The following is a 27087-nucleotide window of genomic DNA, read 5'->3' on the forward strand; positions in this document are numbered from 1 at the left end:
TATTTTCTCCATAATGTACAGTCTGATGGATGTGGAATTTCTAAGGTGTATTTTTAAAAAAGTTGCGTGCCTAGAAGGTGAGGTTCAGAAATTCAGACTTTATCTAATCTATCTGGCCCAGAAAACAAAACATTCAGTCCTTTGTACATCCGCTAGAACAAAGGAACAATGAGATTGGGAAATGCCTGGGCTGAAAGAGCTTTGGCTGGAAACAAACACTTAAAAACCATTTACATTGTTATAAAATTTTCTGCTGGCAACTATCCCACACTGATATATCACAGAAATAAAACATTTTCATGAAGATATTTTTATACTACTCCATAATGAACAAATGCCTTCAAAATCATAGAATTAACAAATTCATCTGGGATTTTAAGTTTTTAAATATTCTAGTCACTAATATCTTAGCTGTGAGTTTGTTTTTAGTAAAAATATAAACTATACATGCACAGTCCCTGCATGCACATTTATTAACAGACTATTTCTGATTACATCTGCAGATTCTCAAAGACATGATGGATTGCAATTATGGAAATAAAATATATTATCCTTGAGAAAGATATGATCTAGGATGTGAGCACAGGACTAGGAACTCAAGTTCCATTTCTCAACTCTTTGTGGCATTCAGCTAATCACTTAACCCTCTTCCCTCCCCCTCCCATCACTGTCTCTCATACTTACTTACCACATAGGGGATTTGTGAAGGTTAGTTAATGGGCCTGATCCCACAGTCCTTAATAGGGTTGCCAGATGGTTTAACCAAAAATACCGAACATTCTCTACCCCCGCCCTCCCCCAAAAAACCCACCGGGGAAAAGATTCTGTTGAGGGAAAAAAGGAGGGAGGGGAGGAGACCAAAGTTGTTAAGCAAAAGCAAAAGCAAAAAAAAAACAAAAAAAACCCCCAAATAAAAAAGCATAGCCCTTTTAAGTGCAGAGTCAGAATAGGGATAGGAAGATGATATGTTGAGCACTAACCCAGGGAAGGCATTGCTTCCCTTTGCTCAGGTCTTTAGGCTTTTTGCCAGCAGCCATCTTGTTTTCTTGGTCGAGCCAAAAGGTCCGGGGGCGGATGTCCGGAAGCCCGGGTGCGGGCCCAGTTGCTGAGTGTGTCATAGGGTTGCCAGGTGTCCGGTATTTTCACCTCCTGGCAGGGAAAAACCCCAGAAAATACCGGACATTTTAGGTGTCCGCTATTTTCTGAATTTTTTTAACGGACATGAGGCGAAAATACTGGACTATCCAGGTCAATACCGGACACCTGGCATCCCTAAAGTATTCTGTTTCTTTGAGAAGAGCTGCATTGTTCATAATCTGTCTCTTGAGAGGATTAGTATCTTTATTTAAAATGTGTAATGCCTAGAGGCTGATTATGTCAGGGCTCCATTGTGCTCGATGCTGTACAAAGATACAGTAAATGACATTTCTCCCAAAGATCTAACAATGTATAGCATTACAAGGATGGCCCATCAACATCTGTGAAGTTTATAGAGCCACATGCTACAGAAAAAATTTAAACGAGTTTAGTCTTATCTCCAGAGTTTAGTCTTATCTCCAGGAGTCTTGCAGAGTTTATGAATTCCGTTGGTATATTACTAGAATGTTAAAATTTTAAAACCTGTTTCAATTCAAATACTTAGCTTCAAAGTGATTGCTAGCACAGGTGTCTATATTTGCCAGTGGAACCAGTCTGAGCCAAAGCAGTAAGAGTCTACCAGTTCAGTATTTTATAGACTATTATGCTATACAATGTTTTTAAACTCATCTAATTATAGCTAACCCCAGTTTCTTTTTGAATGAAAATATAACAATCAAAAGTAAGTTTTAAATTATGTATTCAAAAACTAAGAAAATACCCAAATAAAAACTTCATTAAAATACCTTCAGGGATCTAAACACCAATTAATTACTTCTGAATTTCAAAGTATGTATTTTCCCCCAAATTTAACCACAATTTAAAACTTTCTGACATAAAAGTACTTTTAATTCAGGGATTGATTCCCAAAAGGATTTAGGAACCTGATATTTTAGGGGCCTTAATCCCAGAATTAGAACCCAATGAGATTTACAAAACTCCCACTCAACTACTGCTGAATCCTGTTGGGTGCCTAAGTTCACTCAACATCTAAGTTTTTGCAGTAAAAGTTACACATATGCTCATGTTTCTGCTAGTGTGCAGAAACCTTTCTGCTGCTCTCCTTTAGGTGTTCAGGTGCCTAAGACCCAGTATGATGCACAAACCAAGGGAGGATAAGTGTTTCTCCATCCAACTTGCTTAGGGATCCTAATGCAGTTATGTTGTGAATCTGGCCCTAATGTTCTAATTAAGGTCATGAAGTCTCTCAGAGGGGCTACTCAGATGAAAAAGTTAAGTACACACATAACTGCATAAGTGTTTGCAGCATCAGTTTTTGTCTGAAAACTTAATGTCCAATCTTACAACCTTTAGTTCTTATAGTGGTTCTTCTTCACACTTGAATAAGGGTTACAAAATCACCCCCTACACACATATTTTCTTACTACAGATTTTAAAATATCAATAATATTTTTCAGAATACTATGTACATTTATATCTTGTATAGTGCTTTATACATTTTAAATATTACAGAACTGCCAAAATAAGTTCCAAAATATGCCAGAGGCACAAACTTGATGCCTAATCACATCTGTAATTTTAGGTTTGCAGTGCAGAATTTATCTGTAGCTCAATTCTGATAAATTATCAGCATTTCCCCTCACGTTTTCTGCTCTCCAAAAATAGCACTGCTATCAAAATAAAACATCAATATATATATACAGTTATATTTATGCCACATTTTTGTCAAGTGAAGACTAGTTGCAGAGGTTCACATCTTGAGAGGAGATGAAGGGGAGATATGATAGAGATCGATAAAATCATGACAGATATGGAGAAAGTGAATAAGGAAAAAATTATTTACTTGTTCCCATAACAGAAGATCTAGGGGTCACCAAATAAAATAACAGGTAGCAGTTAAAAAAACAAAAACAAAAGGAAGTATTTCTTCATGCAGTGCACAGTCAACCTGTGGAACTCCTTGCTAGAGTATGCTGTGAAGACCAGGGCTTTAACAAGGTTCAAAAAAGAACTAGATAAATAAATGGAGGTTAGGTCCACCAATACTTATTAGCCAGGATGGGTAGCAATGGTGTCCTTAGCCTCTGTTTGTCAGAGGCTGGAAATGGGTAAAAGGAGAGGGATCACTTGATGATTACCTGTTCTGTTCACTCCCTTTGGGGCATCTGGCACTGGCCACTGTTGGAAGACAGGATACTGGGCTAGATGGACCTTAGGTCTCACCAGCATGGCTGTTCTTATGTCATTTCCAATCAATAATCTGTAGATTAAAGATTCTTTGGTAAACATTGCCATAGCAGACTTCATCTGAATGAACACTTGTGATGTATTGGATCAATGTTCTACAAATTAATAATCTTCAATTGTCAATTTAGATGATGGCATAGAGAGTACGATTATTAAGTTTGCAGATGACACCAAGCTGGAAGGGGTTGCAAATGCTTTGGAGGAGAGGGTCATAATTCAAAATGATCTAGACAAACTAGAGAGGTAAATAAGATGAAGTTTAATAAAGACAAATGCAAAGTACTCCACTTAGGAAGAAACAATGTTTCACACACACAGAATGGGAAGTGATTGTCTAGGAAGAAGTACTGGAGGAAGGGATTTAGGGGTCATAGTGGATCCAAAGCTATATATGAGTCAACAGTGTGACATTGTTGCAAAAAAGCAAACATGATTCTGGGATGCATTAACAGGCGTGTTGTGAGCAAGACACAAGATGTCATTCTTCTGCTCTATTCTGTGCTGAGTATGCCTCACTTGGAGTATTGTGTCTAGTTCTGGGCACCACATTTCAAGAAGGATGTGGAAAAATTGGAGAAGGTCCAGAGAAGAGCAACAAAAATGATTAAAGGTTTAGAGAACATGAGTTATGAGGGAAGACTAAAAGAACTGGGCTTGTTTAGTTTAGAAAAGAAAAGACTGAGAGGGGACATGATAGCAGCTTTAGATAGAAGTATTTAAAAGCGTGTTACAAGGAGGAGGAAGAAAAGTGATAGGACAAGAAGCAATGGGCTTAAATTGCAGCAAGGGAGGGTTAGGCTGAACATTAGGAAAGACTTCCTAACTGTCAGAGTGGTTAAACACAGGAATATATTGCCTAGGGAGGTTGTGGAATCTCCATCACTGGAGATATTTAAGAGCAGGTTGGACAGACATCTATCAAGGATGATCAGTGTTTGGTCCTGCCATAGGGACAGAGGGCTGGCCATGATGATCTCTCAAGGTTCATTCCAGTTTTATTATTCTATGATTCTCTGAAATTAAATAGAAATTTAAGTAAATTCTTTTTTCTTATTTAGAAAAAGCCCCATCGCTCAACATAGGAAGTGCTTTTAATACAGTAAAGTATTAAATTACAGTATTTTAGAGTAATTTAAAAGTCCAAATAATATTCACAAAACCAAATCAAATTAAAGGTTTTCCTCAGTTTAAACCTTTTTCTCAAGAATTGCAGCACATGTGGTATGTACTATCCACTGATCTCACCTTAAGTGTCAAAGCAAAATTGCACAAATTAAAGATATAACTTGTTTTTAATATTAGGGGTTTAAGGAGTTAAACTTCAACATTATTTTAACTACTCAGGCACTTCATATTGTGAGTGTGAACATCTGACATTAAAGAACAGCATTAAGCAAAATATCATGGGCAAAATTTAAGTTCAGTATAAGAACGAGCCCTATAAAAGCATTAAAAGGACAGGTTAGAAGAAATGTTCACAAGAAGTTATATCTGTGGTCTATATGACACAAATGACTTTATACACATCGATATACATGGTGGACCTGATTCTGCTCCTATTAAATCAGTGGGAGTTTTACTTTTCAGCATAAGTTGCCCAAAAGCAGCCTATCACATAAGCACAAACTCATAGCTTAATTTCTAAGAACGAACCTTTATAGATTCAGTTTCAATAACTTATTTTACAAAAGTACTGATACTAGACGTCAGTGAGAAAAAATGGGACTTCCAGAAAACTAAAGCAAAATATTGCCCCTAGTGGAAATGAAATAATATTCTCTTTTAAAAACTATATTGCTATATATTCAAATGTACTGCATTTTAGTCTATACATTCTGTTTGCCTTGTATAACCCTTAACAAATCAAAGACATTAATTAAAAACATTGTAAATAGTTACATTTGACAGATAATTGTGTATTTCCAAACATAACCCAAATTATGTGAATAACTTGACTACATCCAGGTGCTGGGTGATATTGCAACATATATAATGCAAATAAAGCAACCTGAGTAGCAATTCCACAAGCAAGTTTCACAATCTTCTCAAGAAATATGTACACACACAAAAACCAGTGTCTAGACTCTAAATGAAATATTATATCAAAATCAAAATTCTTTCCACTTACATATTATATAATCTACTATCTATGTTGCTATCTTTTTCTCATCTTCAATTCAAGAGCAATATAAAAAAATTACCATTCAACAAAGTTTTGATAGATACCTGTTACTTAGATAACAGTTAATTTGTTATTTTTATTTTTAAAGTATGAGTCATCAATATTAAAAACAGTTGGAGCAATGGAAGATATAGATAAGAAATTGTTGTGGAAACTATATCAAATCTACCAAACCATATAATATTTCTAGTGTGGAATATATGCCTATCACACTGGATTTGACTACACTAGACTTTTTAACCTAGAATTAATTGATTGCCAGTTAAGGGTGTATCTAGACCACAGGGGTTTTTTTCGGAAAAAGGGGCCTTTTTTCAAAAAACTTCCCCTGCATCTAGACTGCCACCACATTCTTTCGAAATTAAATCTAAAGAACACAGCAGTTTTTTTGACCATGCTACACCTAATTTTACGAGGAAGAACACCTTTTTCTTTTAAATGCTCTTTCGAAAAAAGGTGTTCTTGAATGCAAACAGGGCTTTTTCGAAAGAGAGCAGCCAGTCTGCCTGGGTGCTCTTTTTCGAAAGAAGTGGTTGCAGTCTAGATGCTCTCTTTCAAAAGAGGCTTGTAGTCTAGACGTAGCCTAACTGAGCTTAGTTAACATTATCTGGAGAAGATGCTCTGTAATTGTGATACAAGACAATGAGGATCAGAGAGGGTCACTTCTAAGTATTCATTTACAGTCACCTTCAAAGATTACATTTAAAAACTGCAGTGTCTCTCTATATTGAAAATCTCAGGAAAGTGTAAAAGAAGGAATCAGATGATAGAGCCCTTTACATTTTAAGATCTCTGGTTTGAGTCCAGTATTAGCAACTAGCAGAAGGTTGTCAAATATTATATTTCAGCAGCTTTAAAAAAAGAAATGAAGTTAAAACACCAGTATATGAAAGACAGAGTCCAATGCTTCACCTACTGAAGTAAATAGTTTTGTGCAATTCTTTGTTTTAAAGCTATACATTGTGTGTACACAGGAAACCAAAGATGGATTGCATTAGCAGAATATAGCTACAATAATATTTTAGTATATTATAGCCAATTATGCTCCCAATACAATAAACCTAGGGACGACAACTGGTCCTTATGTAATACTGGATGCATTCCCATGATTTATATTTGTAGGAAATATTTTACATAGATTTGTATTTTAACTATAATTTTACAAGAAATTTTATTTTAGGGAAAAGGACTAGCTTTGGACAGCTACCTGTCAGCTTTCATGGGCTGATATTCGTCAATTTCATTTCCAATAAAATTATGCAGAGTAAAACAGTCAGTTATCCATTCCATAGGTTCAGTTAGTTTTTAATAGAATAGTGTTTTAAAGGCAAGCTGGACGGAACTGAAAATCTGTAATGTCTTTGAAGAGCACAAAACATGTTTATGGTTCTATTTCAAAAGGGATCTTCGGTTTTGTATGATAATAGTTTGAGATATACTTTTTAAACAAAATAAACCCTTGAAACAGATCGAGACTATTGATAGTACAAACTCCTTTAAAGTCGGATATCTGGGAGGGAGCTAAAACAGGAATTCTACAGCCAGCCTGCAGCAAGCAGTATAGACTTAAAGTGCTTTTGGACACAGCTTCAATAATCCTTCGGGACGTCAAAGCAAGGTGAGAAAATCAGCCTCGAAGCGAGGTGTGGCGAGGGCAAACCATCTCCAACCTCCTTACCCAAGGGGAAAAAAAGGAAAGAAAAGAAAAAAGTTTGCAGCACTTCTGCACCTGTCGCCCTTACCTGTTTGCAAGGAGATGTCGCTCGATTCTGTGTCCGAGAGGGAGAAAATCCGGAGATGATACAAAGTCCCTGCTTCTAAGCCACTGTAGCTGCATTCGTAGGACCGGTTAGCAGTCTGGACGGGCTGGCAGTCTGGGTGCGAGGCGTTGTCCGAGCGGCAGGTCAGGGTGAAGTTGCAGAGGGCGCCCGACGTGCTCCACTGGAGATGGATTGACTGGCTGGAGACCCTCCACTCCGCCAGGGCGATGGGGCATTTCCCAGCCTCCCCGCGCCCGCTCTGGAGAGGGAGCAGACACAACACAGCGCGCTGGTTAGCCGCGCCACTCGCTCTGGGCCCTGCCTCGGCGCGGGGAGACTGCGCCTTGCCCCGGGAGCTGCCGGGGGCGTGGGGCGGTGGCTCGCACCTGGCTGGGGGAGCAGGGGCAGCAGGAAAGCGGGGTGCAGGGGAGCTGCTCTGCCCTGGGGCCAGTGCAGATGGAAGGAGCTGGGGGGAGGGGAGCTGGGGCCCCGCCCGGCCGCTCACCTTGACGAGGGCCAGCGCCAGGCACAGGGAGAGCCCCGCTGCTGGGCGCAGCATCGCCGCCGCTTCTCGCTCGCAGCAGCCCGGGCGGCGGGGGAGGGGAAAGAAAAGCGGAGTTGCCCAAAGCGGGTCGCGCCCCCCCCCCCCTTTTCCCAAGGGGCCGGGCGCTCAGGGGGCCCCCCCGGCTGCCGGCGCTTTCCTGCGGGCAGGGGGTGCGCAGGGGCTGCCCGCGGGCGGCTGCGGGCTGGGCGCGCAGGAGGAGGCAGCTCGCCGCGGCACTTCCCACGCTGCCATGCTGACCCCGGCTGACTCTGCCTGAGCCCTGGCCGCCGACTTCCGCAATCAACAGGCAATTTCCTCGCCTCCCTCTCCGGGGGGAAGGGGGAGCTGGGAGGGGGGCAGGCAGGAGCTAATGACCGAGCCGGCAGGGCGCCCAGGCCGGGCTGCCCCTTGGGCCCCCTCAACCCACTCCAAGACTTTCACTTTCCTCCGCTCCTAGGCTCAGCCCCCTCCTCCCTTTTCCTTCCTGTCTTCCTCCCTCCGCCGCTTTCGCCCGGGGCTCCGTTCCCAGGGCTATTTCTGACTTGATGCGGCCAGATGATGCTCGCCCCGGGCTTCTCTCCCCTCCCCGCACGCCTCGGAATCTCTTATGTAAACCGTCTGCTTTCACACTTGCCTCACCCCGGCCCGTCCTGTCCTGTCCACTTCACTTTCCCAGCCTCCCTCTCCTGCCAACCCGGGCTCTTCAGCCCCCTCCCCGCCGTCCCGTGTCCCATCTGTCCCTGCACTGTTAGCATCCTGTCAATGCCATTTTCCAGCCCCCCACCTCCCTAAATCCTTTCTCTGCCCTATAGTTTGATTGCAGCAGTGGCCAAGATAACCAGAAGTCAACATACGCAGTCATTATTTTTCTATGACATTTAAACCAGCCTCATCTCTACCTCTTAAGAACAACAAAAATAGTGTGTGTCTTTGTACGCCCTGGGATGTACGTTCTCCACAACTCCATGCATGGATGGAGGAGTAGCCAGTACATCAAAGAGGGCCAAGAAGATATCTCCACTCTCCTCCCCCAAGCTTTTGTCTTTGAAAGAGTCTTCCCTCCCAGTCCCTGAATAGCTCTGAACCTAAAAATACAAACTACCCATAGCAAGACACTCTCCAGATTCTCAGGGAACAAAGAAAATTAAGTTCATACAATTCAGAAGCACAAGTAACAGCAGAACCAGCAACTTCTATCTACTCCCATTTCCTTTCATTTAGATTTCAAGTCACAGCAATGAATAGGAGAAAGTACCTAGAATTGTTCCACATCTTCAGTCTCCAGGTAGAAACCAGGAGCAGATTGACTAAACTGGGTTTCAATAGGTAAGAAAGGTAGTGTCCCTCCCCCATTAACTTGAGGATATATTGTATTTCTGCATTTTCTGTACTAAATAAAATGCACAAGGGTCTTAACTTTCATGATCACCAATTAAGCAAGGTTGTCAGCATCATTTTAGCATTTTCTTCAGTGGGTATTGACATGAAAAATGCCTTGGGTTAAAAATGGCCAACACTCTTGGAGGAAACGGGAGGGGGACTGCTGGATATTTCTGTTTATTGTTAGAAATAAGTGTTCAGTCTGATAAGCAAGATCCAACAGTGTGAAAAGGCCAAGCTTGTAACTGTTTTCCTCAGGCTGAATAGTATCTTGATCCCTGAGCCCACACCGACTTCTTGAGTGAGGATTTCCACACCTGTGCAAAAGCTCCATTGATTTCAGCGGGACTGTGTGCAGGATTCCACTGACACAAAGCTCAATATAATGATCAATGTCTTATTCTGCACATAGTCCCATTGCAACAAGTGTGGCAGAATCTGTCCCCAACAGGGACATAAACAATAAAATGAGCAGAAACCAAAATATGATATCAGGCTGGATCAATTTCAGTGACACATATACAATTTTTCTGTAACCACAACTATGTGATTCATAATCTGTAGTGATATTAGCATTATTTTTATTTATTATTTGTATTAATGGTGGAACTAAAAATCATAGTCACTGACAAGGACCCTATGGTGCTAGGCACTGTACAAATATAACATAAAATAATGGTCTCTGCCCCAAAGAGCTATTCCAAGGCATGTCTACACTAGTAAATTATTTTGAAATAACTAATTTTGAAATAACTCCTGAAATAACTATTTCAAAATAAACGTATTCCCCACGGAAAGCAGGAGGAGTTATTTCAAAATAACCAACCCCTTATTTTGAAATAACAGGCTTGATAGTCTGGTTGCTCCGCTTGTTATTTGAAAATAAGGGGAGTTATTTTGAAATAACCCTCTAGTGAAGACCAGGGTCTAAAGTGATAAATAGCAGTGTGACAGGTAACATATGGTATGTGTGTTAAAACAAAATAAATGTAGATCTGAAATGATCAAGATACCTTGTTAAAATCAATTCAAGTTGAGTGATGTCTATTACTTCACTAGCCACTCAGACTTGCTGATATTACAAGATTATTTTATTAAGGACTGAGGAGATAGTGCTTTCAGGAATGACAAAATATTATTAATATTGTCGCCATACCAGGGAACAGCAATATTCAGAGACTTATGAGTGTTACATACTGAAAAAAACCCTCTCTTGGTACCTATTTCAACATGTGCCTGTTTAAAAACACCTTTAAAAAAAAAACTTGTGTAGATCATACATAGGTCCTTCTGGAAATGCAACATGTTCAGAATTTTCAATTATAACAAAAGTGTTCTTTAACATACATAAACTAAATATAAATTTCACATGAAAGAAGAAAGATCTGTTTTTGAGGAACACAATGAACTTTTTTTGTTCAAATTTGCAGGTATGTTTCTAGACAATTGGCCAAATTGCACTTTCCTTTACCAATTTGTCTTTATGAAGTCAGAGGAAGCTTCATAGCATCAACCAAATGTTGAATTTGATTCTAAAAGGAATGAATTCTCCTGAACAAATAAGTTGTATTATTCTATATGGCAAGAGAGCCAAACTTCAACATTTCATTCTGGGAGATTCTCAAGGGAGAGAATGTTGTTGCTTTTTCTGTGTTGCCTAGTACTTAAATTGAGAAGTTCTCTTTTTTTAACTGATTGATTGGTAGATTATTATTCTTGCAATCAAAAAGGCTTTAAAAGCTTCACTCTTCTTGTATTTATGTAAGTATAGGTTTGTGGACTTCCAGGATTTCTTCTGTATATTGCAGAAGACAGTGATACTCAAGGGTAAGGAAATGTCTATCCCAACAGTGGAATAAGCGATAGACTAGGTCACTGATGGTAATATATTTTAACAGAATAAACAGAATAATCTTACTATATATTTTAGAACTGTGCATCTGTCTGTCTGTGCATCTGTCAGTGGATCTGTTTGTTCAAGAACGCCTTCTAAACAGTAACAGTTAGGACCACCAAATTCAGTATGCAGCTTCCTCTTATTATAACTTAAAGCAAACTCAGGGTTTGGTTGTGCCAGGACAACGAGATGTGTCTACAATCTGATTGTTTCTCATCGCAGGGTATGTCTACACTGCATTCCTCTTTCGAGAGAAGAGTGCAAATGCAGATGAGCAAAACTGCAAATGAAATGCAGATTTGAATTTTCCACACTTCATTAGCATAATTGCATCCAGGCGCTTTTTCGAAATACAGGCAGTCCCCGACTTACGCGGATCCGACTTATGTCGGATCTGCACTTACGAACGGGGATTTCTCGCCCCGGAGCTCACAGGCAGCGATCTGCCACCTCAACCTCCGGGGCGAGAAAAGCTGCTCCCGGTGCCCCTGGTCTGCTGGAGACGGTCCCCAGCAGACCAGGGGCACCGGAGCAAAGCCGCAGCAGCGGCGGGTTCCCGCGCTTCTGAGGCTTTGCTCTGACAAAGCCTCAGAAGCGCCGGAACCCGCCGCTGCTGCGGCTTCGCTCACGGTGCCCCATGTCTGCTGGAGACGGTCTCCAGCAGACCAGGGGCACCGGGAGCGAAGCCCCAGCCGCAGTGCGGTCCCGCGCCTCTGAGGCTTTGCCAGAGCAAAGCCTCAGAGGCGCGGCATCCCGCTGCCACTGCGGCTTTGCTCCCCGTGTCCCTGGTCAGCTAGTGTGCCCTCCCCCCCCAGCAGACCAGGCTTTTGTTGCCAGACCCTGGGGCAGAGCAGCTGGGGCGCTGCCGGTTGGTCCTGCAGCGCCGCTCTGGGCACTACTGGACCAACCCAGCAGCACCCAAGCTGCTCTGCCCCAGGCATCCTGATTCAGCCACTGCTGGTCAGTTTCAGCAGCGGCTGAATCAGGACGCCTGGGGCAGAGCAGCTGGGGTGCTGCTGGGTTGGTCCAGTAGCACCGAGGAGTGGCGCTACTGGAGCAACCCAGCAGCACCCCAGCTGCTCTGCCCCAGGAGTCCCCAAGTCAGCCGCTGCTGAAACTGACCAGCGCTGACTACAGGAAGCCCGAGGCAGAGTTGCTCTGCCCCAGGCTTCCTGGAATCAGCGCTGATCAGTTTCAGCAGCAGCTGACTTGGGGTTCTTAAGTTGAATCTGTATGTAAGTCAGAACTGGCGGTCAGTTTCAGCAGTGGCTGAATCTGGACGCCAGTTCCGACTTACATACAGATTCAACTTAAGAACAAACCTACAGTCCCTATCTTGTATGTAACCCGGGGACTGCCTGTACCCTATTTTGAAAGAAAAACGCAATCTAGATGGGGTTATTTCGGAAAAAAACCCCTTCTTTTGAAATAACCCTTACTCCTATGAGTTTCTTTCGCTTCTGTATCAGATGCAGCAAGGGAGGAGCGGGAGCAGGAGCCAGTGCAGTGGGGAGCCAGCTTAAAAGCCGGTTCCCCCCAGCACTGTCTCGGGGGAGGGGGACCAAGGGAGGAAGAAGTACAGCAGTGGAAATGGTGTGAGCAGGGACCGCTTGAGTTCTCGCTCATCCCAGGTTCATCGCTGCACCCACACCTCTTACTACATTTAAAAGGCAGAGGCGCAGTGGGGATAGCGAGGCACCCCCCCCCCCATCGACTAATCAAGTAGTTGATGGAAATTCCATTGACTACTTGATTAGCTGATTAATCAAAATTTAACATTCCTACCCTGTACTGCCCTGGGCAACCACATGACCAAAGTCGCCCTGGGCTGGCTCCGGGGAATATTGTCAGGTGGCCATTCCCGTCCCTGGGTCAGACCCATGTGGCCCCTGCCACCACAGGCTGGCCCCAGGCCTACATAAGTCTTCTAGTACAAAATAATTAATTCCAAGTTGGCATTGAGCAAACACACACTTAGTAAATCTGTAGGCATGGACTTTAGCAGTTACTGAATCAGTCTGTTCGGCCAAGGACTTTAAAAAAAAAAAAGCTGGAAGTGAGTTTTGGGAGTGCCCGGATGTGTGTCTAATAGCAGGCTCCAGTCTTTTTCAGACACTTTCCCAAGGTTTCCTGCCATTTTTTTTAAACACCAACTATTCTCTTTTTTTAATCAGGAGGAAATGGGCTTTGCATAGCTTTTGTCACAGCTTTGAAAGTGCAAGCTGCAAATTTACTTGCAACCCCAAATTGCTCTAAACTAAACATTTTGTTTGATTCAGATATCACCATTGTCCCCCCAAAATGGGTTTGCTCATAGCCAAACAACGTCAAGGCTTTTATTCTGTATACCATGTAGGCTGGCCTGTGTTGGTACTGTTCACAGAAAGCATTGTATTCTTAACAATGATACCACGTACTTTCACAGCTCTTTCTATTTTCAAAGCATTGTACAAACATTATACAGTCCTTTAAACACACATGGCAAGTGGACAAATAAATGTTTTAACCCCATTTTACAGAGAGGAAACTGAAAGACCAGCAGTTTAAGGCCAGAAATGTTAAAATTGTGTGTCTAAAATGAAGCACCTAAATTAAAGTGCCTTGTTGTTGCTTAGAGCTGCATGTACTTGGTACCTCCTGAAAACTAGATCACTTTTATGTAGATGCTTAGTATGGATTTAAATGCTTCACTTTGGGCATCTAAGCTTGAAAACTTTGATCTTTGTGACTTGCTGAAGTCCATTGATGTGAATCAGTGGCAAAACCAGTACTAGAATTTAAGAATTCCTAGTTCTCAGTTCACTAGATTATGATGTAACCTGGTTTTCCTGAACCTTTGATGGAAGTACGTTGTGATAGTGTAGGGAGGCATACTGTAAGCTTGCTAATACAACTGTAGATGTTGCGTAACATTTCCATTCTGAGTAAAATTACCAGCAGGCTCTTGGCATTCTCAATGGGGGTGCATGTACTTCAATGATGTGTGTGAGACAGCTAGCTTTGAATGCAAATCATATAGGGAACATCTAATTTATCTGCATGAAGCCTATGAAATCAAATCCTACAGTGCAAAATTCTACCTCAGTTCAGCATCAGACTGTGGAGCTATAGTTCAGTAACTTTACCTCTAGCTTCAGTTCCTCCAACCTGTGTGCTGGGTTAGCTGCCACAGCCACTCTGTACCTTGTGTGCAGGGTGTTGGTTCTTTATCTGCATAATCATGGGTCAAATTGCTCCCCCTTGTCTACCTCTGGTGCTGCCTTTCACACTAGCTTATGTAGAATGGGTGCACAGATACTCTTTGTGGCAGACCAAGGATTTGGAAGTTTTGCTTCAAGTCCTCTCTATCCACTGTCCTTCCTCCCTCTTCCTTCTGCCCCCAGCAAAGTCTGTGGGGTGTTGACATCCTTGGGCAGGCCCAAAATCAGGGCAGATTTCACTGTCACCGTGAAGACCACCAAATAAACCACAAACCATTTTAGAGCACTCCACACAGCTGTATGCTAGTTAGTCCTTCTAGACTACACACCAAACTAGGCAGATAGAATGCACATTTCCCAGTCTCATCCAAAATAATGCTGCATTTTTTAGCACAGAAAATACCCCATGGCAATAGAAAGAATGTGGAATTGAAGGGATTTCAAACATCAGTGGATCTGCAGCAGTGATATAATAAATTACATACCACGTTCATTACAGTCTACCCTGCTCTTTACCCTGTTTCCACATTGCATGTCCCTGATGGAAGAGCCAGACTGAATTTAGCTCACTATTATCTGAGAGTCATTCTGACATCAGCTCCTGTCAGGACCCCCTTGGAACTGTTACCTGATGTGCTGAGACCCCACTGAGCCTGTTTTCCCTTCCTGCTTCGACCCCAAGTACACTGTCCTGCAGAGTCAGACATGCTAGCCTGCTTCACAACAGACACAGGGTCATGCTCCTAAAGCTGCAGACCTTAACTCAACACAGCACAGGGAGAACCTGTCTCCAGCACTCAGATAACCAATCCTTCTGGGAGCTGAGGCTTAGATAAATCCGTCCTATGCTGTATAGAGATCTGTACAGCAAAAACTTATGAAATTCTTCCTGTTTCTCAATGTAAAGAGAGATGCACCCAGAATTCTTGCCTCCCACATAACAATTATTTACATTGGGTTTATTAATAAACAAAAGTGATTTTATTAAGTATATAAGGAGGGATTTAAGTGATCATAAAAGATAGCAGACAGAACAATGTAGGTTACTAAACAAAACAGAATGCACAAGCTAAGCTTAATAGACTAAGAAACCAGATACATGTAATATCCCACCCTTAGAATGGTTCCAACAAACTTTTTTCACAGACTGGAAGGCTTTCTAGCTTGGGACCAATCTTTCCACCAGTTCAGTGTTAAATGTTTCCAGCCAACATCTTGAGCTAGCTGATGACCAAGATTACCTCACTTTCCATCCCTAAGATTTTGCATAAAACGGGAATCCTTTGTGTTCAGTCTTAAATTTTCTTCTGCTCTTACAATGTGTAAGATGAATCTCAGTACCAGATGACATAGCTACATTCTTGGTAGGAGCCACCATAGCTCTATCTCCCAGGCTTACAGGAGAAACAAGTCTATTCACAGATCATTGTCCTGAGTATTGGGCCATTAAGTTAAAGTATTGCTAAAGCCCTCACTTAGCATGATTATATTTCATATTTCTAACTTCAAATACAGGAATGATACATACACATATTGTAATCTACTGAATATAATTATCCCCTTCCCAATGATCTCACATGAAGCATCTCAGATAAAGCATAGTCATTATATTAATATTCATAAACACATTCCCATAAAGAATATGAAATGCAGTGTCACAACCTGCAAGCCATGGATTTAGCCAAACTACCTAAATTGCACATAGGACTTGCTGTACCTGTAAAACTTCTGAAAATTGGGGTCATAAGGTTGGAATAGCACTTCTGTTTCCAATAGAGGTGGAACCACAACTCTCACAGCATGCCAATTTGAGAGACAGAAATACCTGTCCTCTGCCCACTCAGTTGAACTACATTCACTCTGAAAATGTCCCCTGCACTTTCAAAGTTCTTCTCAATGTGTTCAACACACATATGGAATGACTGAAAACGAGGCCAAATATATTCCAATTAACTTGTCTGCATTACCTTTTCTGTGATACTGAAGTAATGAGAGGTTGTTGTTGGAATCCAGGATTTCCCTGGTACGGCAGACGACTTCAGGGTGAAATGGAGTTTTTCGTTAATGTATTTACTGTAGTTTTCTGTAATATTTCTGATGAAGAGTTCTGTGCTACTCCTAAGGAAATTCTCAGGAATAGATGGAATAGCACTAAAGGGAGAGGAGGTGATTCTACTGTTCTGCACTGGAGGTTCTGCATCTTGGAGATCTAAGATGAATAAAGGACAATAAATAAAATTAGCTTCATATTTGTAAAGACTCTGGAACCTGTTATAGTTTAAGTGTATTTGTCATTCTATAGCCTTGTATTTTCAGTAGCAACAGATATTTTCTAGACCTTTTACTTACATGATCAGAATATTTGTGAAAACCATAATAAAATGGAATTGTGGGACCATTTAAACCAGGGGCAGGCAAAATACAGCCTGTAGGCTGAATTCAGCCCACCAAAACATTCGATCTAGCGGGCCATCGGCCCACAGCCCAGCGGAAGCCTTGGACAGGCTCCCTGCTTGTCACATCTCTGCACGCCATTCAAAATGGCTCTATGCATGGGCCTCGTGGTCTCTGCATGCTGTGAACCTGGGTGGAGAGGGGCTTTGTGTGCTGCCCTCACCCCCAGCACAATCTTGCAACTGCCATTGGCCCGAAACTAGCCAACGGGAACTTCCTGGGCCACACTTGCAGTGCAGGCAGCACACGGAGGCCGTCCCATAAAAGCACATGGAACACATAGGGTATGTCTACTCTACCACCCTAGTTCGAACTAGTGTGGTTAATGTAGGCAACCGGAGTTGCAAATGAAACCCGGGATTTGAATTTCCCAGGCTTCATTTGCATATTGCCGGGTGCCGCCATTTTTAAATGTCCGCTAGTTCGGACTCCGTGCCCGCGCTACACGCGGCACGAACTAGGTAGTTCGGATTAGGCTTCCTATTCCGAACTACCGTTACTCCTCGTGGAACGAGGTGTACCAGTAGTTCGGAATAGGAAGCCTAATCCGAACTACCTAGTTCGTGCCACGTGTAGCCACGGGCACGGAGTCCGAACTAGCGGACATTTAAAAATGGCGGCGCCCGGCAATATGCAAATGAAGCCCAGGAAATTCAAATCCCGGGCTTCATTTGCAACTCTGGTTGCCTACATTAACCACCCTAGTTCGAATTAGGGTGGTAGTGTAGACATAGCCATAGATACTTAGAGTGGTGTGCAGGGGCCTGGCAGGCAAGGAACCTGCCCAGGGGTCCTGCTGGGCTGCTGGCCAGGAACCATCTAAGATAAGTGCCTCCGGGCCAGAGCCTGCACCTGGCACCCCATCCCCTCCCACACCTGAACTCCCCGCCCTAAGTTACAAACTAAACCCTCTGCACTCCCTCCTATACCCTTGCTCTAGGTCACAATCTCCTCCCAGACCCTGCACTCCCTCCTGTACCCCAATCCTCTGCCCCAGGTTACAACCCCCTCCTTCACCCAAATTCCAGCCTAGATCCCATACCCCCTTCTGCTCCACAGTCCCCTACAATTATCTCCCTTATGAACCCAATCTCCATCCCAGACCCTGCACCTTCTCCATTAATATCATAGAAGAGTGCAGCCTTTGATCACTTACCAAATTCCTGGAGTGGCCCCCATCAAAAATTATTGCCCACCCCTGATTTTTAAACCATCAGTTTTCTGAAGACTGCCTTATTGATTTTGAAGAGGGTGACTGTACTTTAATATTGATGGTATAATATGGTTTACAGAATTTTGCACTTATTTGAGTGTATTGGATATCAAAAGATTCCAGTTTCATGGGGGGTGGGGAAATGTTATTTGCATAACATTTCATTACATTGGTATAAATTCAGAATGATTTAATTCAAGCTAATGGAGTTATGTTAGGGTAAATATATAGAATCCTGCAAATCCGCAGATATCCGCATCCATGAATATGGATACAGGTATCCATGGCTCATTTTTGTGGGTAAGGATACAGATGTAGATATAAATGTTGCAGAAAATTCTGCAAAAGATACATGTTCTGCAGAAAAGGACCTGGGGATTAGAGTAGACGAGAAACTGGATATGAGTCAACAGTATACCCTTGTTGCCAAGAAGGCTAATAGCATATTGGGATGCATTAGTAGGAGCATTGTCAGCAGATCAAGTGGAAATGATTATTCCCCTCTGTTTGGCACTGGTGAGCCACATCTGTGGTATTGCATCCAGTTTTGGGCTCTCCACTACAAGAAAGATGTGGACAAATTGGAAAGAGTCCAGCAGAGGACAACAAAAATGATAGGGGCCCTGGGCACATGACTTATGAGGAGACGTTGAGGGAATTGGTCTTATTTAGTCTGCAAAAGAGAAGAATGAGGGGGGATTTGATAGCAGCCTTCAGCTACCTGAAGGGAGTTCCAATGATGATGGAGCCAGGCTGTTCTCAGTGGTGGCAGATGGCAGAACAAGGACCAATGGTCTCAAGTTGCAATGTGGGAGATCTAGATTGGATATTAGGAAAAACAAGTTCACAAGGAGAGTGGTAAAGCACTGAAATGGGCTGCCTAAGGTGGTAGTGGAATCTCCATCCTGAGCTTACACCTACACTACAGCAGAAAGACATCTTAAGCTATGCAAAATTGAATATGAGACAACAATGTGACAAGTTACAAAAATGGCTACTATAATTCTGGGGAATATTAACAGGACTATTGTATGTAAGACATGGGAAGTGACCATGGGCGGTCAGTGAAGGTAGGGCTGGGGGAGGCAAGCCCCCAGCTTCGCCCCTTCTGCTGAGGCCCCACCCCCCACAGGAGCCAAACTACTTCCCCACTCTCCTGCAGGGAGGCGGGGCAGCACGCCACGTGCGCCCCCACCACTACAGGGAGAGAAGGAATGCAGAGGGCGTGCATCCTCAGTCTCCCCAGTCCCATAGCACGGGAAGTCAGAGAGCACACGGCCCCAGCCTTCCTGGCCCCGAAGCACAGGGAGGGCATGCAGCACATGGCTCCAGTCACCCCAGGCAGGAGCGCTGGGGGCAGCAACACTTTACCCCCAGAATGCATACAGTAGGCGTTCTGGGGGCAGAGTGTTGGCGGGGCCAGGCTGGTGGTTTGAGAAAGAGGTGCCTTCCCCTACCTATTATATCGGACATCCATGGAAGTGACTGTATTGCTCTACTTGGCACTGGCTAGGCTTCAGCTGAAGTATTGTGACCAGTTCTGGGCCCTGTGCTTTAGGAAAGATGTGAGCAAATTGAAGCCAGTCCACAGCAGAGCTACAAAAATTATAAAATGTTTAGAAAATCTGACCTCTGAGGAAAGATTAAAAGAACAGAGCATGTTTAGTTTTCAGAAAAGAAAACGGAGGGGTACCTGATAACAGTCGTCAGATATATTAAGGACTGTTACAAAGAGGATGGTGATCAATTGTTCTCCTTTGCCACCGGAGGAAGGACAAGATTTTAGGAAAGTTAGAAAAATTTTCCTAATATCAAACTATAAAGTTAATTAAGCTCTGGAATAGGCTTCCAAGGAATGTTGTGGAATCCCATCACTGAAAGTTTTTAAGATTTGGCAAACACCTGTCAGGGATGGTCTAGCACAGGGGCTGGCTTCTTGACCTCTTGAGATTCCTGCATTTCTATTATTTGATGATCATTGTAAAATATTTCCATGTGTATTATTATATTAGTTCTGTCCAGAGAGCATACTACCCCTCGTTGCTCTCCTTTCAAGGTTCTAATAACAATTATATGAGCTAACTAAACCATTTGCAAATTTGTACCACTGGGTTTGTGTTCTTAGTCACGTATCCTTAGAGAATGCCAAAGATGCAATTAGAGTGCAGGAAAGATTTTACTGCATATTTTTCCTCCACATTTCATGTCTCTTCCTCCCCACTGGTATATATTTAATATCTTTTCTCTGTGGCTGGTAGGGCAGGGTTCAGTCTGTGGTGGACTCTCCATTTGGGAGCACCAGATTTAGGTGGGGCACTTGGAACTGCTTTCTTCTCCCAGAAGACGGAACCACCACGATTGTGACATGTCCAACCTTTACTGGCCTAAAACTGGAGATACTTTGCCTGTCTTTGAACCATGGTCTCACTTATTACAGAACCTTGTTTTGCTACTGCCCTCCTGGTTTTGTTGCCACTTAGAACAATTTTAGGTCACAGACCTTCTAAAAAGATTTAATGACTGGGTTAGATGTAGCAGAAAACTTCCAGTGTGATTACTTAGCATGTAATTATGATGTCTTAGCGTGCCAACCTATGATTATTCCTCTACCAAAAGGATCAGTTGGTGAACTTTCATCCTGAAATGAATACAACTATTCTTATAAGTTAACTTGCCTACTCAGTCCTGCTGATAAACTGAAACTTTCCACCCTCTTACTGGCATCGAAGAATTTAACCAATATATACAAGACGTATGTTTTTGTAAGTTACATTCTTCATTCAAATAACACTATATTAGCATGTATCTTCTGTCCCCTTTACATGCTATTTTTCAGATGAATATGTAACCATACCATATATTTCCTTGTCCTTCCTTTCTTAACTAACTTTACTCTTCTCTGAACAAATATTTCAGTCTCTATTAAAATCACAAGTATTTACAAAATCTAGATGTTAAAGCTGATACAGCAGGTCTAATTCTGCTCTCTGTTACACTGGTAAAAGGTTGGATTAACTTCACTGAGATTGCTAGTGTTAACTGGGAGAACATCATTTAACCTAGGGCAGGGATGGGCAATGGAGGTGTGTCTACACAGCACCCATAGCTTAAAATAAGCTACGCAATTTGCACTTTGCTAATTGAGTAGCTTATTTTGAGTGTATTTTGAAATAGCTTATTTCATAATTTGGCGCTGTTTACACATAATAAATATAATAAAATAATGCGCTATTCCAAAATTCTCCTTATACCTTGTGGAATAACAGGCTGCTTCAATAAACATGGAATGGCTATTTCGGGATACTTCCGATATCCTGAAATAGTGCTGCAGTGTAGATGTACCCTAAGTGGCCTATGGACCAGACATGGTTCACTAGGGTTAGCCTCTGGTGGGCTGCCACAGGCTTTATTTATCTGAGCTTTTGTAGGCACAGCTGCTTGCAGCTTCCATTGGCTGCAGATCGCCATTCCTGGCCACTGGAAGCTGCGGAAAGTGGCACAGGCTGGGCCACCACTTCCTGCAGCTCCCATTTGCCATTTTGCAGTGAACTATGGCCAATAGGAGCTACGAGTGGTTGTACTTGCAGTCAGGCAGGTAAGTAAAGAATGTAGCAGCCCATTGGGACTAACCATGTCCAACCTGTGGGCCACTTATTCCCCATCCTGACCTAAGGTTTGTTCCAGTGCTCCTAAACAGTCATGATGCTGTTTCAATAGGTTATCTGGAGAATTCCCTGGTGCATGTGTGGCCCATGTAGTTTCTTTATTCCACACCATTTTTACCAGAGAGTAGAGAGGGTCTTGCTAGAGTATCACTGTCCTTAGTTACTAGAAGGTTCCATTGGGGCTGTAAAAACATCTGAAACTTCTGAGTAACACCAAAGACTTGTCTGGCTGGAAAAAAGGTTGCTTAAAGACAATGGGAGCTACCAGGTGCTTTTTTGGAAAATATTGAAGATCAAGCCACTTGATTTGGTACCTAAATATGGATTTAGAGGTTAGATTTTAAGCATCCATTTTTGAAAATCTTGGTCTCAGTCAGATTAGGTATAAACTTAAAAAAACAACAAATAGTCTGATAGCACTTTAAAGACTAACAAAACACGTAGTTACATAGCAGTGATTGCAACAGGAAATGGTTTGCATTGCATTGCCAGATGGGTTTTAGGTAAGCTTCAGTTCCATAAAAGGGCAGGTCCTGACACTAGAACTACATATACAGCAGACAGGGGACCAGTACTGTTACCATACAGAGGAGACATAACTTGATAGGCAGTCTGCCAGAATGGACAGTGTAGCAAGTATTTCACAGAAACATGCCATCACCTCTGCTTTAATTTTAAAATGAACACAGAATGCACACAAGGTAGTTATGCTGTACATGTGCAGGACAAGGTCAGTACTAGTCTGGGTTTCTAGCCAAAGAATCCTTCTAGGCAACATAAGATTCAGGAGCCAGTCAATTACCTGTCACTATATAAATCTGTGTTTTGTTCTATTTTCAGGAGTACAGCACAATATAGACCTGCTCCACCTCACATTGAAATCAATGGTAGTTTTTTATTGACTTCAACAAAAGCATAATCAGACAATATTATTTTTCCAAAGGAGCAGCACTGCTCGCTTGATATATAGATTCACAATCCATGTAAGCAGAAGGTATTTATTAAATAAAATTACACATTATAGGCACAAAACAGACATCAACACAGATTGAGTTCCAGCATTGCATCTTTTTAAAACCAGGGAACATTCTCCCACTTACAATCTTTACAGTACAAAGAGAGGTAAGATTTTCAAAATAAAATAGAGAAACTCCTGCTGACTTCAATTGTAACAGAATTAAGCCATCACAGAGTAATTTTTAAAAGATGACCTCTGGTGGCTGAATGACATACTACGTGCAAATATACTACAGCCACCAGTTACAAAGCATGAGAGAACATTATGAAAAGGTACAGATGACATCTATCCCACACATAGCAAATATACATACCTCTTTTGCCACCTAAACAAAATAAGGCCTTGCGGGGCATGTCTACACAGCAGTGTTATTTCAAAATAACAAAGGGTATGTCTAGATTGCATCCCTCTGTCGGCCGAGGGATGCAGATTAGGCAGGTCGACATTGAAAATGAGGCAGGGATTTAAATATCCCGTGCCTAATTTGCATAAAATGGCCACCAGATTTTGCCGACTCAGCACTTTGTTTGCAAAAAGCGGCAGTCTAGGGGGGATCTGTCAAGAAAGAAAGCCTTTTTCGACAGATCCCTTATGCCTCCTACAAGGAGGTTTACTGGATCTGTCGAAAAAGGTGTTCTTTCTCAACAGATCACCCCTCCAGCTTGTCCCCTGAACCCTGCCCCAGGCTGCTTAGGGTCCCATGCATGAAGTGGTGGGACTACCTGAGGCGGCTGCCAGTCTAAGCCCCATCCCTGAGCCCCTCCTCAACCCTTCTCCCACTCTTCTTCCCTTTCCTAGGTTCTTTCCCCAGCATCTCCCCAGTTATATTTAACCCAATATTTTAAAAAAGTTTTTTGTTCAAAAACAAAAAGTCTTGCTATGGTGTCTGCATGGGAGGGTAAGTGGGGGAGTAAGAGGGAAGGTGGAAGAAGTGCAGAGGATGGGAAGGATGTGGGAGGAAAGGTATAGAAGGGAAATGCAGAGGTCTCTTGTGGGGAGGCCCAGGGGAGAGTGTCACAGGTGTCTTTTTCTGAAACTCTCCCTCAGGGCCTTCTGGATGTGCACAGCCCCTTGATGAGCTTGCTGGTTGGCAGCCATGTGTGGCTACTTAAAGGCCCTTCTGAGCTGCTCGGCCTCTGCTTCCCATCTCGACAGGAATGTCTCCCCCTTGTTTTTGCACAGGTTGTGCAGGACACAGCAGGCCGCCACCATGTGGGGGATATTCCGCTCGCCGTGAGGAGACAGCGGAACCTCCCTTTATGACAGCTGAAGTTGTCCTCCGCAACCATGTGGGCCCTGCTGAGCCTGCCATTGAAACGTTCCTTGCTTTGGTCAAAGTGTCCAGTGTAGGGCTTCATCAGCCAGGGGAGCAGAGATAGGCTGCATCCCCCACAATGCACATCAACATGTCCACCTCCCCAACCCTGATGGTGCAGTTGGGGAAAAAAGTGCTGGCGGGGATCTTATGGAAGAGGCTGGAGTTGAGGAAGACACGGGCATTGTGTGCCTTCCCTGAACACTCAACACGGATGACGGTGAAATGGCCTGGGTGATTCATGACAGCCTGAAGGACCATAGAAAAGTTCCCCTTCTGGTTGATGTAATCTGATGCCCAGTGGATGGGGGCCCAGATGGGGATGTGGGTGGCATCAGTGCCCCACCCCCCACACTTGGGGAAGCCCATGGCGGCAAAGCCAAAGACGATCCATGTCACCCAGGATGACAAGCCTGCACAGCAGCATGGTGTTGATATGGCCCTCACTATCTGGAGAAGGAGACAGAGAAAATCACAGAGTTGCCAGGGCCCTCGGGAGTTCCCTGAGCTCAACCCCCTTCTCACACACTAAAAGCAACCCCAGCTCACCCCATCTTCCCACAGGGCTTTATGAAGGCGGGACTCACAAAACTTCCAGACAGGGAGCTTCCACCAGCCCCCTTCCCTACGGAACCCCATTATAGCAGTTCACTGCCCACCTTGGACAATAGCATGAGAGCACCATACCTGCTTGACTGCAGCCTTAATGGTTGATCTCCCCACACTGAACTGGTTCTTGACCATTCGGAAGCTGTCTGGTGTGGCAAGCTGCCAGAGGGTGATGGCGATCTGCTTCTGGAGGAGAATGGCAGGTTGCATGTGGGTGCCCCATCACCTGATGGCAGGGGCAAGCTCCAGGAAGGTGTCCTTCTGCATGTGGAAATTCTGGAGCCATTGCTGGTTGTCCCACCACAGCATGATGATGTGGTCCCACCAGTTGGAACTGGTGTCCTGGCGTCAGAAGCGGCTGTGCATGGTGTGCAGAGGAGGTCAGGAGTGGCTGTGTTGCATGAGCAACACATGGAGAAAGGTGAGGAGGTGCCTGCAGGGTCCTGTTCCTGCAGAGCCACGAGGGCAGTCTGCAATAACTGCACCAGGAGGTGTGGCAGCAGGTCCAAGAGCTGGCAACTGCTTTCCTCAGCAGGCCCAGCTCCAAGGCTGAAGTGCTGTGGTGCCCACAAGGGCAACCAGAGCAGGCAGTGAGAAAAGTTTGCTGTCCCTCAAGGAGGTAGGCAAAGGAGAAGAGCCTGAGACACGACTGTACAGGAGGGTCCCTTTAAGCAACTCAGCTAGGTTCAGGCAGCAGCTCCAGGGAGTGAGTGCTGTCCTGATGCCCTGCCTGAAGTGCTTCCGGGGGACTTTAAATGCGATTCAAATTCCAATCAGTGTGGACTCTATTTCAAAATAGCTCAGTGCTATTTCAGTGGGCATTTGTAGTGTAGACGTGCTATTTTGAAATGTCATTTTCGAGATTTTTTTTCCGAAATAGCTTATTTTGAAATGAGCGCGCAGTGTAGACATAGCCTTACAAGAACATTAAATCAATCACTTCTGTGAACATGAAGATAGTGTACAATGAAAATTTATATTGCTGAGAGGTTGCCAAGTACAAGGATCTTATCACAACTCCTACATACCCAGACAAATTGCTCTGGCACAGCTTTTTGGAACTGCTCAAATCTTGTAACAGTTGCTACCGGGAGTAAGCTGAAAGAATTTCAAATAACTGATGTTGAATTATAACTAAAACATGCATGAATAAGACATCTATTATGGGGTTTAAGAGAAGCCTGCAACAATGGATGCTATTTTTAAAAATCAGTCTTTGTCTTTTGTTGTAGATAAGTATTGAAAAGTAGCAGAACCTGGTAAATGGTAGTTTTAAAGGCTCTTTTATGTAGTTCCATAAAAGTAAAAAAAGAAAAGTGTATTTTACCGTAGAAAAACATCTTCCTCATATAAGACTTTGCATTACAGGGTTTATTTTTGAGTACGTACAAGGGAAGTTGAATTGGTTCAGACAAAACCAAGAATGCTCCCAAACTTCTCCAGAGACCCATGTTGCCTCACCCTTACTGGTTTGAGAAATTCTGAAGAAGCTCCATAAGAACCATTTCTTGTGGTGGTTCTAATACCCATGGAAGCAAGGCTTTCTAGGTGGGATTGGGACACTTGTTTCCAGACTATTTCCACAGATCTAAGCGATTAAGAACATGAGAACAGTCATAACTGGGTCAGATTAAAGGTCCATCTAGCCCTGTATCCTGTCTTCTGACAGTGGTCAGTGCCAGGTGCCTCAGAGGAAACGAATAGAACAAGTAATCATCAATAGATCCATCCCGTTATTCATTCCAAGCTTCTGGCAAACAAAGGCTAGGGACACATCTCTGCACACCTGGCAAATAGCCACCAAGGGATCTAACCTCCATAAACTTAACTACTTCTTTTTAGAACCTTGCTATTAACTTGACCTCTAGTTAAGAGTTCCACAAGTTGACTACATGTTGTGTGAAGAAATACTTCCTTTTGTTTGTGTTAAACTGTGGTTTATTAATTTCATTGGGTGACCTCTTGTACTTGTCTTATGAAGAGTAAATGGCACTTCCTTATTTACTTTCTCCACATCATTCATGTATAGACCTTATAATATTCCCACATAGCAACTTTTTTACAAGCTGAAAGGTCCCAATCTTATTACTCTCTCTACATATTGAAACTGTTCCTGCTCCCTAATCCTTTTTGTTGCCCTTTTCTGAACTTTTTCCAGTTCCAGTATAATGTATATATTCAAAACGGGGTGACCATGTCAGCACACAATATTCAAGATGTGGGTATCCTATGGATTTTTATATAGAGGCAATATGATACTTTCTGTGGGTATGTCTACACTACCACCCTAGTTCGAACTAGGGTGGTTAATGTAGGCAACCAAAGTTGCAAATGAAGCCCAGGATTTAAATATCCCGGGCTTCATTTGCATCTTGCCGGGCGCCGCCATTTTTAAAGCCCCGGTAGTTCAGACTCTGTGCCCGCGGCTACACGTGGCCCGGAGTAGGTAGTTCGGATTAGGCTCTCATTATTTGCCATTTTGTTGCTCAGTCACCAAGTTTTGTG

The 27087-nt window shown here is 43.2% G+C and overlaps 1 protein-coding gene across 3 annotated transcripts in view; it reads right to left on the bottom strand.

The window, feature by feature from the left end:
- Positions 1-27087, bottom strand: part of PTPRB (protein tyrosine phosphatase receptor type B) — a 95349-nt gene that overhangs the window by 57863 nt on the left and 10399 nt on the right. The window contains exons 3-4 of one of the 3 annotated variants that reach the window (XM_006121563.5): positions 16276-16517; positions 7270-7546 (exon numbers count right to left, since the gene is read on the bottom strand). In XM_006121563.5, coding sequence (XP_006121625.3) covers positions 7270-7546; positions 16276-16517 — 519 coding nt within the window. Of the gene's footprint in view, positions 1-3236; positions 3359-7269; positions 7547-7792; positions 8371-16275; positions 16518-27087 lie in introns of those variants that run through there. The other 2 variants (XM_014572792.4, XM_075931769.2) reach the window with 2 other exon arrangements.

The sequence above is a fragment of the Pelodiscus sinensis genome, chromosome 1, assembly GCF_052426305.1.
Source record: "Pelodiscus sinensis isolate ZL-2025 chromosome 1, ASM5242630v1, whole genome shotgun sequence".
Classification (NCBI taxonomy): Eukaryota; Metazoa; Chordata; order Testudines; family Trionychidae; genus Pelodiscus; species Pelodiscus sinensis.